General features: G+C 39.8%; 1 protein-coding gene across 2 annotated transcripts in view; it reads left to right on the top strand.

Moving 5' to 3' along the window:
• LOC5579146 (transcriptional coactivator yorkie) overlaps positions 1 to 21,470 on the top strand; it is a 171,081-nt gene that overhangs the window by 107,506 nt on the left and 42,105 nt on the right. For both annotated transcript variants that reach the window (XM_001664191.2, XM_021840922.1), the window contains exon 2: positions 15,577 to 15,743. In XM_001664191.2, coding sequence (XP_001664241.2) covers positions 15,577 to 15,743 — 167 coding nt within the window. The remainder of the gene's footprint in view (positions 1 to 15,576; positions 15,744 to 21,470) is intronic.

Genomic DNA, 21,470 nt, shown 5'->3' with positions numbered 1-21,470 from the left:
CCTGTACCAATAATATTTATAGCTTTTGGGAGCTGGCCGCGCGCCGTGTCGAAGCTAATCGCACCGCGCGCACACGGACGTTAGTTAGAAGAGTGCTTCATTCTTGGTGCGTAGGAAAGTGGGATGGTTTCCATGAACAATTTTCGCACGGTGCATGAAGAATTTGCATTAGAAAACGATTTTTGAAGACAAAATTAGATTAGTTGTGCTTTGGAACGTGTTTATTAAGTAATGTCGACTTTTAAGGTTAGTCTACATTACATTAGGTTAGCGTTTGACAAATAAAAACTTCGTTTGAAATCTGTATCTTAATAATGACGAATTTGAGAAACCAGAAGGCTAGAAAAAAAAGTCGACCTAAGAAATTAGTGCCTTAACAAATAATTTTTCTTCAGCATGCATGGTAATTCAAATTGCACTAGATTTTTTATGGAAATCTTCGGTTTTATGGTAGAAATTCTGATTTCTCAAGGAAATCCTCCTATTTCTAAAGTAAAATTTTTAGTTGATGAAAAAAACCCTTTAATTCCAGAAGTAAATCCTCCAATTTCTGAAAGAAATCCTCAGATTCTTAGGTACAGACTTCTGAAGAAAATAATCAGATTTTTTAGGAAAACCATCGGATTTCTAACGGAAAGCGTTAATTTTCTAACGAAAACGTTGGATAAGCATTAGATTCCATACGGACAGCGTTAGATTCTTACGCGAAAATCATTAGATATCTAATGGTATTCTCTAGTTTTTCAATGGATATCCATTGATTTCTAAGGGAGATCCTCAAATGTATGTGGAACATATCCCTAGCTTTTTCAGAGGCCTTTAAAGTCTAGAAAAAAGTCGACATTAGAAGTTTACATTATTTGCCACAAACTTTCGCGCACTATGGTTAGTAAACCGAATTTCACGGGCGACAACCACGAATGACGTTCATCACATCAGTTGAACGTCACTTTTAAAAATCACACCAACGGTCAATGGTTTCCGAGAACCCTCGTTTGATTTCTCCTGTGCCATTTGAAACTGTACATTTAGGTCGACAAAATACTGCACATAAATAAGGCCCCGAAACGATCCGCCGACCGCAAAACAATAAACAAAACTGTCAAGAATCTAGTAATGACAAACAAGAGCAACGCATAAACATCAAATCCGAGCGGCTATCAGGCGTGAAAAGTGACATAAATTTGACGCCTGCTCTTTCGGCGACCATGGTGACGGCTTCGATCAAAGTCGACCGAGGATCGACTAACCCTTTCGGTGCCGCACACGCATCATACGGTGAAGAATGATTCTGCAAATGTTTATGTCTACACAGAGTTAACCTATTTCATGAACTTTGCGTGCGTACTCGACGATGACCCAGCAGCGGTAAACAAGACAGGAGAATGTCACATATCGATCAACGACCACTGCGATGGCGGCGGTGGCGATCCGACAGATGGCACACTACCTATTTTTGCCACCGGTAGCTGACGGACAACGAAGCGTTGACGATTTGATTTATTTTCGCTCAGCCGCTTGCTCGGTTATAACTTGTAGTGTGATGGCGGCGGCGTCGGCGTCGGCGGCACTGATGAATCAGTTTATTTTGCTCAGCTGCCAAAATGTTCACACCGTTCTTGTTGTGGTACTCCGCAACGCCAAGATCCGAGACACGACGGCCTCACCTCACCTTGCGTTTTGGGTAGCCGCTTTTCGGCTACGGCAACATCGCCTACTCCTGGCGGGCGGCGGCGGCTTGATTCCATTTATAGCAGGCGGTGCCTCGAAATCGATATCGATCGCCCACCAAGCCGCTGAAGAATAGATGAATCAGATCACGGGTTTTGACGTCATTGCTGCTGTATCGCCGCCTCGATGGCGTCATAAGGATGAATACGCAGCCGTTTTCCAGGAATTGATGGATCGGCCGCTTGGTGAGGATTTGGAATCATACCAAATGGATCATAGCCTACTGCAACGAGGTTTGCCACGGACCATCGCAAAAAAATGTTTTGATTTTTTACGCTTTCTGCGAACGTTCCTTGATCGTCGTTGTTGATGCACTTGGGTTTCGTCGGCCGTCGTCGCGTCGCTCTTTGAGCCAAGCAATCCATAGGTGCATGTCGTGTCACACAGAGTCTTGGCATCGTCCCCCCATCATGCGCCACGCTATAAATAGACCAGACAAAAACATCGCCCATCCACTTCTCGCTGCCTGGTCACAAACAGCCAGACGACGAAAGCGGTGGTGATTCGCAATCCCTCGAGATCTCGGCTCATGTTCAAATGATACTGACTGAAAAGGCAGATTGCCTAATCTCGCGCAGATCTAGGTGGCGCTAGCCGACATCACAAATCGTAGGAAGCGGTTTGTTCCCAATTTGTACCGACATCTACAATACATCGTTCCTCGCACACGTTTTGTCGGCTACCGATCTAGTTGTTTGCAAAATACGCAACACTACAGGGTGATTCGATAATGATTGCGACTTTGGGTTGGTTGGTAAATCGGCTTACTCACTTGATCTTTGCACGCCTGCTCTCCTAATAGCTCCTTCGAGAGCAATGTTGAACAAAAGGTTCGAAAGCGCATCTACTTGCTTCAATCCATCTAAGGTTACGAAGGAGGTCGAAATGAAATCTCATCCGCAACCCGCACACTTGATTCGATTAATCTAACGTTGCACCAATCAGTCTAATCAGTTGCGTCGGAAAACCGTGTTCTATCATTATCTGATACAACTCATTTCTTTTTACTCGCCGCCTCTACTTACGCAGCCTTGAAATCAATGAACAGATGGTGAGTCTGTAAGTTATATTCCAGGAACTTATCAAGGATTTGTCGCAAGGTTAACATTTGATCCTCCTCCCGCGGCCTCAATATGTTGAACAGAACACGCGACATTATTTTGTACGCCGAATTGAGAAGCGTTATTCCTCGATAATTGGCGCACTCCAGTCTGTGTCCCTTCATATACAGAAAGCAGATGAGGCCCTCCAGCCAGCTAGCAGGCAGTTCTTCCTCCATTATCCACAACAGAGTACGGTGCAGTATTTCGTACAGCTGCTCACTACCGTGCTTGAACATTTCGGACGAAAGCTCGTATTTCCCAGCAGATTTACCCTCTTCAACTCCTTGATTTCTCTTCTATCCTCATCTAGCGTCGGAGGCTCCATAGCTTGTCCATCGTTGCTGATGGTTAATCTGTTCTCAGGCGCTCTCTTGTCCTCTCTGTTCAACAAATTCTCAAAGTGCTCTTTCCACCTGGCAGCAACGGTCATGACGGGAGACGGGTTTCTCCGAACGCCATTGACAGTCTCATAAAATCTCCGCATATCATTTTGTTCCATGTTGTTTTGCGCCTCAGTAATGATATCTTCTTAATACTGCTTTTTCTGGCTGCGGTGAATTCTTTTCTCGGCTGCTCTCGCTTCCTAGTACCGCTCTCTATTCTGCCGGGTACCAGACAACTAACATCCGACTTCTGGCAACATTCTTCTCATCCGTCACATTCTGGTACTCCTCAACAAACCAACTATTTCTGGGCCGTTTCTGAGCAGTACCTATCACCTTTCGCGCTGCTGTGCTCATCGCACCGTGGATAGACTCCCACAGATTGTTGAGGATGTGACGAATGGTTCCCTTTTAAGGTCACAACTGCAACTCGTTTGCCAAATCATGGCCTTCCTCGCGAACACGATGTTGAATCTTCCCGGCACATCTCCACGTCCAGTGGCAAAGTAACTTTTAACCTGGAAGCTGCTCAAAATTGAGTTAGACATATATGTTTCGTCATCGATCAAAGAGTAGCCTTGTGTTTCGTCAAACATGGTCATACAAGACCCTTGCACGCTTTTTGGCCACGGAATCCTGCTTCATGTGTCGTTTTGGATGTTTATTGGCTGTTCAGGCCAGCAGCCACCGGTGTACTTTATTTAAGCACCGCACCAGCCGACGCAGCGTTCCACATGCTCAAAAGCTCAAAATTCACCATACTAGCTACACTGTTTACTTTCCTGTCAATATTCCAATATATGGACAAAAGGTCGCAAGACAAAACGTCGAAAGGACAACAGGTCGAAAATGATTTGTTTGGTGGGGCATTTTTCCTACTTTGAAAAAAGATTTTCGACCTTTTGTCCCTTCTTTTTTGTTCTTCGACCTTTTGTCTTTCGACCTTTTGTCTTTCGACCTTTTGTGCTTTCGACTTTTTGTCTTTCGACCTTTTGTCATAGATTCATCTAGAAGCAAACAATCATGAGTATAAAGTAAATTTAATAATTAGTATGAAACTTACCTTCGATCTTTCCAGATCGTCACAACAAGCTTAAGCATTGTTAATGTTTACCTTCTTGCATTGTATTATTGTCTGACATTTCTATACAGTGGCGCTGGAAGTAGGAAGGACAAGTAGGACATGTACATGTAAACTGGGTAGGACAATCAAAGGATTGTCCTACCCACGATTCAACAAAACCAAAATCAAAACGAGATCAGTAGAAATTTTGTAAAATAAATTGATTCATTTATAATCTGTTCAATATTATACATACAAAGTCGATCAACATCGCACTTATTCTTATGAAGAATGGAAGACACGATATAGTTTTTCTCATGTCTAGTGAAGCGAGGCATAGTTTGTTCATGACCAATGCAAGTCTCTAAGCAGTTTTTACTTAAATGGAAGATATCTAAAGTCTCTGTTTTAAACAAAATGGTCTCAAAGTTCTTTTTCCTTATTCTACTTGCACTGAATCCTGATGCAAAATTGTTATTTCAACAGGCTCTTCAAGAACTTCGTCTTAGACTCCCCGAGGAAAAGCTTCAGAAATGAAATTCTTCTAGAGATTTCTCTGTGAACATTCTAGATTTTTTCCAGTTGATTTTCAAAGCATGCTTAGAAGAATTTCTCTCGAATTTGCTCCAGGAAATCCACGAGAACCAAAGCACCTGCTTCCGGTAATTTCCTCAGGAATTGTTTTTTCGAAGCTATCCTAACATTTACTTCAGATACTTTTTCACTAATCCTTCAACCGAATTCTTCAGTTGTTAATGAGGGAGATCGATTGTCCGACATTTCCCCGAAAACCATTTCCCCGAATGATTTCTTCCCGAAGGATTTTCTCCCGAAAACCATTTCCCCGAATGGACTGTTTTCCCGAATGTACTATTTCCCCGAAAGCTTTTTCCAAAGACATTCTTCATTTGTTTCTTTTTTTATTATCGGTGTAATAGGCTATATTCAGAAAGTTTGATAATCGCATTAAATGAATTCTTTTATGAATGATTTGAATCGAAAATGAAAGATGAGATATTTGGATTCAAAATCAATGACAGTTTTTATCGATAGGTCTAAAAAATATGTAAAAAAAAAATAAGTTCAGTGTTAAACATTTATTTTACTATGAATCGTTATAAAAGTGCATAAAATGTAGAATGTGCTGCCCATATTCGCATAACAGTCCCATATTATATGGGATTTCCTATACAAATGGGACTGTTATGCGAGAATGGGCAGTGTGGGTCTTGAGAGAATATTCAAGAGATGAATAAATCTGATGCTTAATGTCGTTTTTCTGAACATAATTCATCTTTAAAACATCTGGGTGAACGGGCAACGGCAGAATTATGAAATAAAGTGTAACTGGTTGGAAACAGTTTGCAGGATTCAAAAACGTGACCCAAATGAGATCTTCACTGCATGAGAACTTTGAAAGAATTTATTGGTTTGGGTCGTATCTGACAGTTCAGCATACCGTGTCTAGGCTATCTACGATTATTACCACCGCGTTATTTATTCTTAAAACATAAGCAGATTTTTTTTAGAACATAGGTTGTTTTTCTTCATACTACTGGTCTAATAATCATTGCAATGCCAATGCATTGGCATCAAAATAGTTGATAATTTTAAAGCTAGTCTCGCCTTCTTAGCATCGTAGACAATTCTTTGAAGCTTTGCAGTGTTAATATTGTTCTACTTACAACTGCTACTGATTTCATTAGAAACTTTCCCTTCTTTTATAAAAAGGCCGTTTTTTATTGATAAATACATCAATAAAAATTTATAGAGCTACTGAAACTGTAATAAGATTTTTTTTCAGGTAATAACATACTATTACATCAAATGTCATTGTAAGAATGAATACTAGAGATTCTAATATTTTAATCCAACATTTTCAACTTTTCGATCTACTCTAAAGTTTTTTTTAATAGTTTTTTTTTTTAATTAGCAGTTATTAGCATTTTCAGTATTATTACTAACATACTCACTGTATTTGACGTTACCGACTAGATGACAAATTTAGGAACGTTTCGGAAAAATTGTTTCTATCCAAGAAGTAAAAATAGATTTTTATCTGGAAAATTGATATTTATTGTCAGAAAATCAATGAAGAAACATGTTTTATTTTAAAAATATCTAGAAGGAAGAACCGACGTTTAATTAAGTAGTACAAGCTATACTAGATTCTAAGGATCATTAGTCTCAGTTTAGCTACTACCACTAAGTATAATTAAATTACCTTTAACGTTATGGACATATGGCATGGCCGTTTGGCCGAATAAGGAATCTTTGCGTAATAATGCGAAACAAAGTGAAAGAACAGCCTATTATTAAAAGAAGGAAAAATTCAATTTGAAATATTATCAACTAAGAGCAACTAAATAATGAAACAATATAAATACAAAGAACAGCCTTTAATTCAAAGAAGGCAAAACTAAGCCAATTGTTCGGCCAAATGACCATATGCCAAATATATATTCTCAAAAGATACCGCTTCCAATGAAACTGCCTATCATGTGTTCGTTTTTTTTCATCAGGCTATAACAAAAAAAAAAAAAACAAAGTTGTTTTGAGTCAAATTTTGAACATCTGTTACTTTAAACACATGGATTTTATAGCAAATTGATCAACTGTCGTCTAATCTTACAGCAGCTAGCACGTTCAATACTTTGTGGCAGCAGGATTATGAATAGCTTTCAGCACGTCAATTAAATTAAGATTTTTCGGGGAAATGGTACATTCGGGAAAATAGTTTTCGGGGAAATAGTTCATTCGGGAAAACGTCATTCGAGGAAATTGCATTCGGGGAAATGGTTTTCGAAGAAATGTCGGACAATCAGGGAGATCTTCCAAAGATTTCCACAGAATTTCTCCCAAAGAATTCCACAAAGGTTTATTTAATAGTTTTTGGAAAAATAGCTTCAGGGGTTGTTCAAGAAACCCTGCAAGGAATCTGCCGCCTGTTCATGTGGATTTCTTCAAGAATTTATCCACGTTTTCTCCCAGGAACCTAGGAATTTCTTGAGGGGTTCTTAGAACAAATGTTTTTTTAAGAAATTTATCCAGCATTCAATCCAAATATTACCGTTGCAGATTTTCCAAACATTTCTTAAAATGTTTCTCAAAACATTCCCATACAATCTTCAAAAGTCTAGTTTTTACACCGAAAGAATAAAATTCTTTCGAAGTTCTGTACAATGTTTTTCGAGAAATTCCTTCACAAAATCGTGCGAAATATTATCCAGAGATATAATTGATTTTTATTTTCGATTATTTCAGCAAATTATCTATGAAATCTTCTAAAAAGGCCAGGAGTTCATTCAGAGGTCCTTGTTCGTTTAGGATAACTTTAAAGCATAACATAACATGAGAGGTTTCTCCAGGATTTTTTTTTTTCAAAAATACCTCACGGTTTTCTTTTTCAGACAAATTTCATTCCTTGAAAAATTCGCAAAAAAAATCAAGCCTTACTTTAGAAAACCTCATAGAATTAGTGCAGGAACTTCTGTGTAGAAATCTTAGAAGAAATCTCTGGAGCAATTGCTGAAGGTATCTTCAGGTAAATTTCTAATTAAAATCTTTTATAAATCCTGAAAGACAATTTTAAAGGAAATCCCTAGAAATTCCTGGAGGCATATCAAGATAAGTTATTGATTGAATTTCAGAAAATGTTTTAACCAGGTATGTCCCATGGAAGTCTTTGGATGAATCGCTGGATAGAATCTTGGAGAACTCTCTTGATAAATTTCCCAAAACATTTTTGGAGTAATTTCTGTGGTACTCCTTGGGAAAATTCAGACTGAATTCTTGAGATATCTTCAACAAAAATCTTGGACAAATTCCCCAGGAATATTCGTGGAGAAACTCCTTGGAAAAAAAAAAATAATATCTGAACATACCTGAAATAATTTCTGATGAAATTCCCATAGCAAATCATGAAAAAACACATACGAGCAATAATACTAATCGTGATGTCACGAGGAATTCTCAAAATAAGTCATAGATCTCTCTATCTGCTCTGATGGCATAAAGAATAAGAGTATTATTTCTTGGCTTCTATTAGGTTTTGATTTCTTACTTTCTGTTTGGTCTCTTTTCGGCCTCTTTTTTTTTCAGACAACAGGTCTTTAATATCCTATTTCTTAGATGCTCAGTTGCTATCAGCATTGTTAAGACGGAAAGCTATCTTAGTCTTGTGGTAACGACTGGTATCCTTTACGCTCGAGGCTCTTAAATATAAAAACTTTCATTTTTAACTTTTGGAATCCATAGGGTTAAAATTTGTCTTAGCTTCAATATGCACACAATATTTGTCCTACCCATGGTTTCGAACGTGGACGCGCCTCTGGATCTATAAGATTCAACCCATCAATTGTTTAACAGTTACCTTTCAACACATTATTGTGTAAAACAATACACTTCTGAAAAATTCCACACACCTTAATTGCAATGCCGAATCTCGGCTAATTTTAACCGAGATCTGCACAGCCGAGAAGTCGGCAAATTAATTTCCTGGGATCTCAGTAAATAAAAACCGAGTATCAGTAAATCGTGCTTCGTTGCTAAGCAACCGGACAAATTGTTAACTGAGTCTCGGTTAAAATCGGAAAACCGAGATTTGCACAGCCGAGCTCGTGAAAAAAATCTAAGTGTGCATGCAAGCAAATAGGGAAAAGCGGAGTAGCCGGCAAGCCTCGTAGGATAAATTTACGACTCGTGCTATAAAAATCATCAATCTGCAACTTGTTCCGTAAACTACTATTTCCTTCTTTCGAGTTCCACTTTTCGTTACTCAACGCGACTCCTTTGAACAAACTAGCACCATCTTTTCTTTATAGTAATGTAAACAAACCAGTGTCAAAGATTCTCGACTCGCAACACTAGTGGCCTTCAATTTCCGTCAAGTATAAAAAAAGGAACACAAATTTGAAAATGCCGCAATAAATATCAACTCACCCTTTAGCTGTTCTTTGATAGCAGAGTGGTGTCATGCGCCCACTTGAAAGCCGGCCAACGCACAACAAACGCCCCTCGCAAAAGCGGTGTCGAAAGGTGCACCGCCCGTCAACGAACGACGACGACCGCTGTAAATGAAATCACGCATGGCGCCTCGGTCGTAAACGTCACTTTAGTCGTCGTCGTCGTCGTCGGCACCGTCCGTCCGTAGCTCAAGGATGCTTTCGATCATTGTCTTTTGGCTCGCGATGGCTTGGCATCGGCGGCGTCACCGTGAGAAATCGAATCCGGCTACAGGACAGGATTACTTTTCCCAGAAATGGTGGCACAAAAATAAATTACCATTATGTGTAGCGACGACGACGACGACGCCTGCTACGCGGATCGTGGATGGAGAGAGCGAGGGCGATCTCGATAGGGTCAGCGAACACTGGCGAGCGCGTTGCTCTCCTGTCCTGCCCTGTGTCTACATCAGTGCTGGGAATGGTAATAGTAGTAGGCTTGAATTTTCGCGAAAATCACGTGGCTCTCCCATTACAGTAGTTCAAAAACGCGAATCTCATCAAGTAGCCTATGTTGGGTGCACGATTTTTGTAAATCATGAGTGTCATTGAAGGCTCTAAATGCGGGAAATGCTACGGGAAATAGAACATTTTTCTACAGTAATTTTGGGTTGCCCTTAGCAACGGGTGTTTTGCAATTTTCAAGGCATTTTGCCTACAGCAGCGATGGGCGTGAGTTTCACTGGCTTCGCTGACTGTGATTGGCTTTGTTTGGCTACTGTAGAGTGAATTTCAGATTTTTTCCCAACCCTGGTCTACATTACATGATGAAATCTGAAGGCGCCACGGCGCTTTCGCACTTTTGTTCACTCGACTTGGCGTCCGGCGGGGAGTGTGTTTGTGACAAATCGTAAATAAAAATAGAGCATTATTTTTCTTGTACGTTGACTCGTACGTTTTTTTTTTTTTGCTCGGACCAAGAAATCACAACAAATTTGAAGTAAACTGTTTGACGCATGCTCCCAACAAGACAACCTACAGCGGTGGATCAACCCATATCCACAGTTGCCAAACGGAGGCGATCCGTCAAAACAGGATGTTTTTTGTGCGTTGCGCGCGTCGGCGTCACTGTAAATTAGGTTGAAAAGGTGACATGCATCCAGAATCACGAAGAAAAGACCAATTACCTTTCCGATATCAGCGTATCTACAATACATGTCTGAACATGGGGCCTTCCTTAGCCGAGTGGTTAGAGTCCGCGGCTTCAAAGCAAAGTCATGCTGAAGGTGTCTGGGTTCGATTCCGGGTCGGCCCAGGACCTTTTAGTAATGGAAATTTCCTTGACCTTCCTGGGCATAGAGTATCATCGTACTTGCCACACAATATACGAATGCGAAAATGGCAACCTTGGCAAAGAAAGCTCTCAGTTAATAACTGTGAAAGTGCTCATTGAACACTAAGCTGAGCAGCAGGCTTTGTCTCAGTGAAGACGTAATGCCAAGAAGAAGAAGAAGATGTCTGAACATGGTTTTCCTGCGGAACTGATTTGGTTGATACTTGCAACACTGAATGGTTCGGGATCGAGTAGTCGGTTTTCGTTGGCGTTAGACAAATTGAATCAAGGAGGGACGGGGTTGATGGTCTAATGGCTACCGCTTCCGCTTCGAAGCCAGAAAGTCAAGGGTTCAATTCCAGGCCCGTCGCTTTCCTCATACTTTGTAGTTGTATCTTCACTTGCTTCTATCTTCCATTGTAAATCTATCACACTTATAAACTATTGGTTCATAGCAAACGCTAGAACCAGAGACGGATAAGAAACCGTTTCCCTACGCTTCCATTTTCCATCATTATAGCGCATTTCCTTACGCCTGATATAAAATAACCTTCCCGCATGAACTGTCGTAGATGCAGGGTGCACTGTGGGCCAGTTTTAAATGCAGTATATATCTCTCTCTCTCTTCCTCTCATGGTTCTTTATTCTTATTTGATAGTCGCCATTGTTGTCGCAAAATACACAAAAATCATGGAAGAAGGTAGAGGGTCTTTGACAGCGAAATTGTTTTTATACATAATGCGTTTGATTTGTCAGTAGGGTGATGTGGATACTAACATCGTATTAAGCTTTGATCAGTGAGAACCTGCACTTTTCCCAGTATTGCAGTGAATGATGCTGAAACAAACCAATACCAAACAATTCTTCTCCAAAATGGCTTTTGCATTGTACAACAAGATTTTGATAAATCTTGATCGTTTATTGGAAATAATGCAATGAAATTATTATTTGCCGGTTTCTCTATTCGTCTATGTGTCGCAATCAGTTTCCAAATTCGTCTCACAACTAACGATTCACTGTGATATAGTGAGTGATCAAAATACAACATATCAACGCTATAATAAAACTTTTACAGCGTGTGATTGGAATGAAATCCTTCAGTGAAGAAGTGCGAAGGTTTTCCATAGTTAAAATAAGTGCCCGGCGAAGTAAGTCACACAGGAAAGCGGGAAGAAACTTGTATCGTAAAGTGGTGTGGCTCAGTCGATCGCTAAGCATTTCTCTCAAATCGTGTTCGTCCATGTGATTTCGGTGAAAAAGTGCAAAGTGGATAATTGATCTGAAGTTATTTATCGAAATACAGTAGTTTTAAAGGGCGAACACGAAATTATTGCGACACCGAAAATGTCATGCCAATTTTTTTATAATGTTCAGAGTCAAACCAAATTTTTAGGGTAGTTTTACTTGAAAAATCAAAAGAAAAGTTAATCGATGAAGCCTTGAGTGTAAAATTGAAGGCATTTTCGCTTGATGCCCTCCATCAAAGTCTTTACAGTGTCATCCGGTACCAGTTTCTCAGTTTTTTTTCCATTTTCTTCTTCTCGTCTTTGACTGTCTTCTTGCTCTTCCGAAGTTCCCGCTTCATTATTGCCTAGTACTGCTCCACCGGGCGCAGCTCCGGACAGTTTGGCGGATTCATGTCCTTTGGAACAAACTCCTCAGTCCACAAGAGCAGATGGCCTGCCGAATGAGATATTTGAAGGCGAACTTCGACATTTTCTTCTTCTTAAATTTAAATAAAATTTATCGTCCACATCGAACTTGCTCTTGCCGGTGAAAAACTCCAACCCCGGAATTTGCTTAAAATCGGCTTTTATATACGTTTCTTCGTCCATCACACAGCAGCCATATTTTGTCAGCATCTTCTCGTAGAGCTTCCGTGCCCGAGTTTTAGCCGTCGATTGTTGCCGCTCATCGCGGTTTGGCAAGTTCTGTACCTTGTATGTATGTAGTCTAGCTCTCTCCTTTGCATTCTAGACGCAGCGTTGCGACATGCCGATCGTTTTAGCTAAATCACGGCTTGAGACGTTGGGATTTGCTTTAATCATCCGCTTCACCTTTCCCTCCGTCTTTTTGTTCTCCGGTCCCGGTTTTCTTCCAGCTCCTTTGCCGTAGTCCAACGTCAACCGCTCCTGGAACCGCTTCAACACTCTGGAGACGGTTGAATGGTGAATGTTCAACATTTTTTCCCAACTACCGGTGCGACAGGTCAGGAAATTCCAGGTGTTTGGAAAGAATTTGTTCTCTCGACTTGCGTTGGTTCACCTCCATTTTAGTTGAATTGAAAAACACGACTTCGAGTTTGACAGCATGTAAACAATACATATCAATGAGAAAGTGTGCAAAATTTGATTGATTTTTACCAAATGGTAGAAAAGTTATGCCCTGTTGAATGTGTCGCAATAATTTCGTGTTCGCGCTTTATTGCATTTTTGGAGTACAAGTGTACGAACCATAACAGCTTTCACAAAAATACGTTTGAAAAATGAATCTATGTTGCAGGTAAGTTTGAATATCCGCCGTAGTGGAACATTTAAAGTTTTATACGACGAATAATAGCGCTAAGAATGAAGTGGAACGAAACCGTATCCCTCATAGATTTCCGATTAGCCAATTTGAATCAGCCAACACTGAAATTATCGCGACGCAACGCCTTACAACGTCACCAAATCCAATTAAGAGGAAAATAACCATCATCGTATTACAAATTTTCAAAACCAGTTTTTTTGCTCAAAATTAAAGCATTACTCAAGAAAATCTATCATTGCATTGAACTTACTATGTGTAATGCAATAATAGATATTCATGGTAAATTTTTAAAATTTGAACGAAAAAACTGATTTTATACTTTTGATGATTGTTGATGATTGAATGATGAAGTCTTGAGCCTTAATTCAGATGAAGAACTACTTGGATACACTCAGGATGCACTTTGACAGCGGGGTTGTTTTAATACACTCAAATTATCGCGACGCAACCACGACGCCTTACCACGTCACCAACTCCACCAAGCTAATTCACGATGACAGAGGCAATTACCACAGTTGACCCTATGCGTGAAGCTCCGATTTCTTTGCATGGCAAAGCATAGGAAGTCAATTTTCAAATGCTTCTAAAAAAATCAAAACTTAATTCAATTAAATTCTGTTAAGTGTACGGGGTTAGATTTATGATGAGATATAGAATCCGCATAATATTGAGGAGAAAATATAAAAATCAAAATAATGTATTCATGTACTGAAAAGAATTTAAATAGCTATTGTAATTAATTTTATATAAGCATTGAAAGTTCACTTCCTATACCTTGCCGGGTTAAATTTTCGACGCTTCACGCATAGAGTAAACTTTTTCCAGGTGGCAGCACCGTACCTTCGTTAGAGCGAATAACCTTGCAAGTTGCAACGGCTAGGCTAATCATGAAGTTCGCTAATTTTGTGATCCAATTTGAGCGGCCTACTACTTTCCCATATCCAACGAACCAGTCAACTGGCGGCCTTGACGCCATCGCACGAACGCCTGCTTGCCTTCCTAGCCGCCGCCGAAGCGAAGCTGTGTTCGCGTGCGCAGCCTACTATTCTACTGATGGATGGACGGGTTGACGGATAGACGGACGGACGAACGATGACGGCTAGAGCAAAACGTGCTCCCTCGGCGTAACTGCGTTTACTCCCAGCTGTACTGTCTATAGGTACCGCCAATACCGTTGACAGGAAAAATAAATCACCGCTACTTCTGACCGACCGATCGACGCACAACAAACCGATTGGGGTTGCCGCGCGTCGCGTCGCGACCTAATCTTTGTGGGTGTGCGTGTGGGCGGAGTCCGATCGGTAAACTATTTCTCCATCGTCGCGTCGCGTCGGTGTTGATGACGTTCGTGCGCACACGCACGAATTCACGCACGGCGGTGCGCCACAACGATACGCTATAAATTTTATTTTCAACTCGTAAAATCCGAGCAAAACACCCATTACGTCCCGACAGTCCGACACACATAACTGTTTTTCCATGAACCGCACTGCAGCAAACGGCGCAAAAGTGACGGATGTCACTTTTAGAGTAATAGAGTGAGAAAGTGTGTGTGCGCGGATGTTCAAAACCACTCAAACCTTGTTTAGGAATAATCTTATTTTTAGCAAACATGTTGTACAAAAAGTTCGTCGATTTCGGTGCGTGTTCCACAACAATGATGTTTTAGAACATTTAGAACGTGTGCTGGCGAGGTTGTTTTTGTTTTGCTCTCACTTTCTATCGTATCGTGCGTAGCGAAGCTAATTCGTTTCGTCCGAATATCTTAGTTATTGTTCCCTTTTAGTAACAATCGAGCAGTGTCTCTATCTAAACCCAGAATTCAAATACTTGAATGGCCATTTTAGAGAGCTTTTCCGAATAGCTTGGATCCGTATTTTGACATCTATTCGTTGCATTTTTCAAATACATTATAATCTTAATTTATTTTAACGACAGATTCTCTTTACGGCCAACTTACAACGGTCGCAAAAAGAGGTTGGAGTGTATTAAAACTGAGATCATCCCAATTAGTCGCATCAATAGCTTGTAAACAAATCGCTCGGCATTAGCGCCATAAAAAAAAATGATAGCAGTAACACGTGCGAGTAGGCCATGCCTACCATAAAACCAACGACAAACGGTGGACTTCCATCTAGGCAGGCACATGTTTTGTACCGTTTCGCAAACCGAGTCGTTTGCTTAGAAAAACGTGCCGTACGTGATGTCGCTCGATTTCTCAGAAACAAAAGGCTCCACCACTTATGGGAATTTCCCACCACCTCCCCATAAATCTGGGTGGTGGTGGTGCTATATGGTTCTTATCGAATCAAAACAACTGGTACCTGCTGGGTACCTTACAAACATGAACTTGACCGATGAACTTGGCTACTATGTTTACAACCGTAGGGTTTCCCTGGAAACCCCGACAAATCTCTCTCGCACACTTTGATGTACTTAAGTACCGCCGGAAACTAACGTAAAACTCTCTCTCATTCCTTTTCGCCAACAGTCACAACACCCGGACCACCACGTGGGAGGACCCGCGGATTACCGCAGCCATGCAGCAGGAGAGCCTATTCCAGCAACAGCAGCAGTCCAGCGTCGAGACACTGTTCAACACCGGGTCGCAAACGTTACTGAGTCCCACTATTTCGTCCCCAACGCCAACCAACAATGGTAAGTTTGCGGAGTGCCCCAAGGTTTTTCGGGTAGTAAGCTCTCGTAATGGGGAAATCCCCACCAACAGCTGGGTTACCCCCTTTTTCCGGGTGAATCTTTCGATGTGTTGTACCCTTTACCCTACTGTAATAGTTGTGTATATGTGTTAGTCTCCCCCGCCCTTTCCTCCCTGCACCTGTCGTTTGCAATCCTTCCAAAAGCACACCTGTTGTGATTATGTGTTTCATTTCTGAACATCATTAAATGTGACTAATCTTCCCTGCTCACACATTCAAGCTCACATTTTCAAGGAAAATGGTACTCATCTAGACCTCATTGAGACAGGTTAATTAATTAAGATGAAAGGTCGTCGTGGAAAATTACTGACCAGAATAATGTGGATGTGTTTGATCTACCGAAGGAAATATTTCAATAACGGACCCATATCAATTCTTTATGATCAACTCTTTATAACTCGATGTTGGAGGGACCATCGAGTTAGGGGGAATTTCGAGATAAAGAATTCAAAATCAGAGCAACTGTGGCCCATGCACAGTGCTTCCAAGGGCCTAAATTCGTGATCGAAAATGTTTTGCACCAGAAAAGTTGGTTTTAGAGGTATGGTGTCTTCAGAGAAGTTGTTCGGGATGTTGAAGCCCTTCTTAAGAAAGGATTATTTTTGTGATGAATCCACCTAGCAGTGAGATAGATTTTCACTTTTTTGAAAAAGTGGAGATACAGCAATGGTGTCTTCGGCAAAGTTGTAGATAATTTCACTACATGAAAATTTGCTGAAGACACTTTTGCTCTATCTATTGAATTTTAAGAGATATGGGTCATTTTTTGTGAACGACCCCTTAAAACTAGTTTTTTCGTTATATCTCTTTCTGGGTATTTTTGAGATTTTTCACATGTTCTACAAAGTTGTTTTAATTGATAAAATATGCATTTCTTCAGAAGACACAAAAAATGTATCTCTTATATTTTCGGAGTTATATGATATTTTATGTTGAAAAATTCACCTTCCTCTAACATTTACAGGGGCAAATTGGGGCAACATTTTTAGCTTGCATATAAAAGAGTAACTTAATAGCTATCAAATCCATGGTAACTGACACGTGGCACTGCTTTCCTTGACTACAAAATATGTTCCGTAAAATGTTGAAAAATTAAAAGTATGCTGCTTTTAATACCGTGTATTTTTTAAATACGCCATCTTTCATGGGCCTGGGTTATTTGGTATAAAGCCATTTGGCATAAGTTCATCTGGCATCAAGCCGTTTGTTATAAAAGACATTTGGCATAACGGTCATTTGGCACAATGGTCATTTAACATAAACACATTTATAAAGAACAGGTATATTTTGAAAGAAAGAATTTTATTCTAATTATGCGAAATGACCGTTATGATAAATGGCCATTATTTCAATTGGGGTTATGCCAAATGACCATATGCTAAATGGTTTTAAGCCAGATGAACCGTTCCCATTTTTCATGGCTGAGTGGAAAATTATCAGGTCTTCTAGGATATGATACATTCGGTTATGACTGTAAAAACGTGATCTCTCAAATACTAAATATTTTTGGATGTTGTTAACGTGAAAAAGTTAGTTATATTAAGTAAATATTGTACTAAAACTTTTAAGACACAAATCTGGCGAAGTAGGCATCGAACAACAATGATTTTTATTTTAGCTTTGTGCATTAGTAGAAAGCATAAATTAAGAATATAATGCTTGTTAATTCAATATTTGTTCAGTTAAGTGCTTTTAGAATGCGGACAGAGAGATAAGTCGGCCATTGGGATGACCATCTCTAGATTCCGATATGTTTCCCTTTAAGCACAGTGGATAATGTAAATAATCATTTCGCCTAAGACTACATATCATCATATGAACACTTTTGTAATAATAATAGTTAAAAGATAGTCTTTTTATGGAGAAAGAAATTGTTGAGAGAGAGGATCAAAGAAATAATCTACATAGGCAAAAATATTGAGATGTGGATAGTCGACTGTATTATCGCACAGAAATATATAAAAAGGGTCTTATTTTAAATTTTCTTCTTCACATGCTCAAAAAGTAGTATCTAAAATCTTAAAAATACACATATCAGCGAAATTATAGCTTGTTTATGGTAACAAATGATAGTCCGTTTGAAAGCCATTCTGTTCGTATGTCACGCCACTTTAGTTTTATTTATATCAAAAGACGGATAGATTTATAAAGATTATGTTCTCTTGTGAATACAAAAGAGCAAAATACCAAAACTAAAGAAAACATTCTTTCCTTTATTATTGTTATTATTATTATTATTACTATTATTATTACTATTATTATTATCATTTTAAGCTTAAATAGGATGACTTCCGTTTTAGGCAAATAAATTACTAACATTATTCTATGTGCTTTATACGACCTTCAGTATAGAGCTGATGTTACGTAATAAAGGCTATCTTTAAGAATTCATACATATAGTTTTTACTGTAAATGAGAAGTATGACGTTTGATTTCAAGATATCCTATCTTAGGCAATATCACCATTAGCCAAACCGAATATATCATTGCGTAAAAGACCTGAAAATTGTCACTCAGCCCTGAAAAATGGCGTATTTAAAAAATAAACGGTATTAAAAGTTGCATAATTTTAATTTTTCAACATTTTACAGAACATATTTTGTAGGCAAGGAACGCAGTGCCACGTGTCAGTTACCATGGATTTGATAGCTATTAAGTTACTCTTTTATATGCAAGCTAAAAATGATGCCCCAATTTGCCCCTGTAAATGTTAGAGGAAGGTGAAATAGCCGATTTTTCAACATAAAATATCATATAACTCCGAAAATATAAGAGATACATTTTTTGTGTCTTCTGAAGAAATGCGTATTTTATCAATTATAACAACTTTGTAGAACATGTGAAAAATCTCAAAAATACCCAGAAAGAAATATAACGAAAAAAATAGTTTTAAAGGGTCGTTCGCAAAAAATGACCCATATCTCTTAAAATTCAATAGATAGAGCAAAAGTGTCTTCAGCAAATTTTCATGTAGTGAAATTATCTACAACTTTGCCGAAGACACCATTGTTGTATCTCCACTTTTTCAAAAAAGTGAAAATCTATCTCACTGCTAGGTGGATTCATCACAAAAATAATTCTTTCTTAAGAAGGGCTTCAACATCCCGAACAACTTCTCTGAAGACACCATACCTCTAAAACCAACTTTTCTGGTGCAAAACATTTTCGATCACGAATATAGGCCCTTGGAAGCACTGTGCCATGGGACCATCAGGATAGCCATGGAAATCAACTTTTACTCGATATATAGATACGAAATATCGAGTTATATGATATTGACTGTATATAATGGGTGGACGCTGAATTGTTAATTTCTGAACATTTAGGTTTACATCGAATATGATGTAAAATTACAAAATGATCGCAGTAGACAGCGCGCGTGAACGGATGTGTTGAAAATTTATCTGTCACGTTTTTGTCGTTTCCGCAAATTCATAGTTTCGGCTGGTGTAGTTTTTGACCTTCCTTAGCCGAGTGGTTAGAGCCCGCGACTACAAAGCAAAGCCAAGCTGAAGGTCTGGATTCGATTCCCGGTCGGTCCAGGAACTTTTCGTAATGGAAATTTCGTTGACTTCCCTGGGCATAAAGTATCATCGTATCTGCCACACGATATACGAATGCGCAAATGGAAACTTTGGCAAAGAAGGCTCTCAGTTAATTACTGTGGAAGTGCTCATAAGAACACTAAGCTGAGAAGCAGGCTTCCCAGTGACAATGTAATGCCAAGAAGAAGAAGAATGTACGCACGCACTGACTTGACCCTCCAGCAGGCCTTATCGTCTTGGAGCCCGACAATCACGAAGTTTGTCTACCGAATCGACCACTCGCTTAATTTATGAATGAATCCTCCGCGTAAGCGGTCGTACTTAATTTACTTTTTGATAGTGCGTCTCCCGATTGGTTGAGCAAACAGGCGCCCTTTCGATTCGCTGCGATAACGAAGTCGAATTTCATTGATGAATGAAATCCGTTCGCCCGGTGTCTTCATCGACGTAAGAATAGGCGCTTACGTTTTACGACTACGTGCATTGTGACCACCAACAACGCCAAAATTATGTCCGAAAGAGACGATGACGGAGCGTACTGTTTATGTCGTTTCCGTCGAGAGGCAGCCTTATCAGCAGCCAGGGAACGGAAAGGGTTTGTTTACGTCGGCAACCGCCTTTGGGTGTCATTTTTATTGGAACTGGTGTTGCAACTCGGATTGCTGACTGCACTGCAGACCGAACACTGGACGGTAATGTTTGTGTGAGGTTCCCGATAGTAGATTGACCCTTGGACCTCCGTTCGTTTAGTTTACGTGATGTCAGATTAGTAAACAAGATGTGTGGAGTAAGCTTTTGAAGAAATTATACTTGATTCGAGGCAACAATTATTTTTTGAAAGATATACGATTAAGTCTTAATTTTTTTTTTCTAATTTCGGGATTCTGGTCACAAGTTCGAACAGTTACAAAGTAACTAAGTAAAGTTGGATGTTCGCTGGTTGGAAAATATGCCAACTAAAAAGCACTCGAATGTCAGAAGAAGATGTCAAACTGACTTTCACGTCTGACTACCGTCGCATAGGCTAAGGGAAGTGGTTCACCTAGCATGAATGAGGGATGAACTTAACGCTGAGAAAAAGTAGATTTTGTATGAAATTTGACAAGTATTTGAATGACAGATTCATGCTTGTTCATCCACTTCTCCTAGCCTATGGACCAATGCACGTGTTCACTTTCTGACGTTTGAGCGGTGCCGTGTTATTTACGTTACCATGGCAACGAGTGAATTCGGCACCGCTCAAACGTCAAATTAGTGAACTCGTGGATTGGTCCATAGGCCAGGAGAAGTGGATGAACTTGTCATTCATTTTTCTGTCAATTCTCATACAAAATCTACTTTTTCTTTGACATAAATTCACTCTAGGTGAACCTATTAAAGGCCTATTAAAGTCTCCATGTATAGAACAAACGTGTATGTATATGTGCGTTTCGTGACCATTTGCGCTCCAAATGCGTTAGTCATTTTCACCAGCTGTCAGTCGTTCCAACTAACGGGTCGGATTCGTTAGATGGAAGGCAGTCGTGTTCCAACCAGCGAATCCTTGCTGTATAGCAAGTTTGGCAAATAAAGCTCTCAGTTAATAACTGTGGAAGTGCTCATTGAACACTAAGCTGCGAAACAGGCTCTGTCCCAGTGAGGACGTAAGGCAAAAGTAACTAAAGAAGAAAGTAACTAAAATATTGGATCGATCGAATCGATTCAAATTCAACCATATCGGACTGAACCTGTTCCCCAATCAATTCAATGAAAGCGAATGATGTCAGGGTCTGACCCTGTGTGTCTATCGTATATGAACCAGAGAACCGATACTTTATCAGTAGTAGCAGCACTAAACAGACTACATTTAATGTTGTCCAACACGGTGATAGTGGACAACTGATTAGGCGACAAATGTTCGAACATCGCCCTATGTTTCAGTAATGAATTTCGCTAATGAGTTTAAAACGCTACTTTACTTCTTTGTGGCGGTAGTTATCTGGCGTCAAATTTGACATTCGAACAAGCGACATCGCCTGCGTCAGACGATTCGGATAACCTACAACTTCGCAGATTAATTCATTGCTGGAGAAATGGTACTCGGTTCGTGGCCGCATCTCTCCATCCTCGGTTCTACCCCACGC

Source organism: Aedes aegypti, chromosome 2 (genome assembly GCF_002204515.2).
Source record: "Aedes aegypti strain LVP_AGWG chromosome 2, AaegL5.0 Primary Assembly, whole genome shotgun sequence".
NCBI classification, from domain to species: Eukaryota; Metazoa; Arthropoda; class Insecta; order Diptera; family Culicidae; genus Aedes; species Aedes aegypti.
The sequence above is the reverse complement of the archived record's forward strand: the minus strand, read 5'-3'. Positions and strand labels throughout refer to the sequence as shown.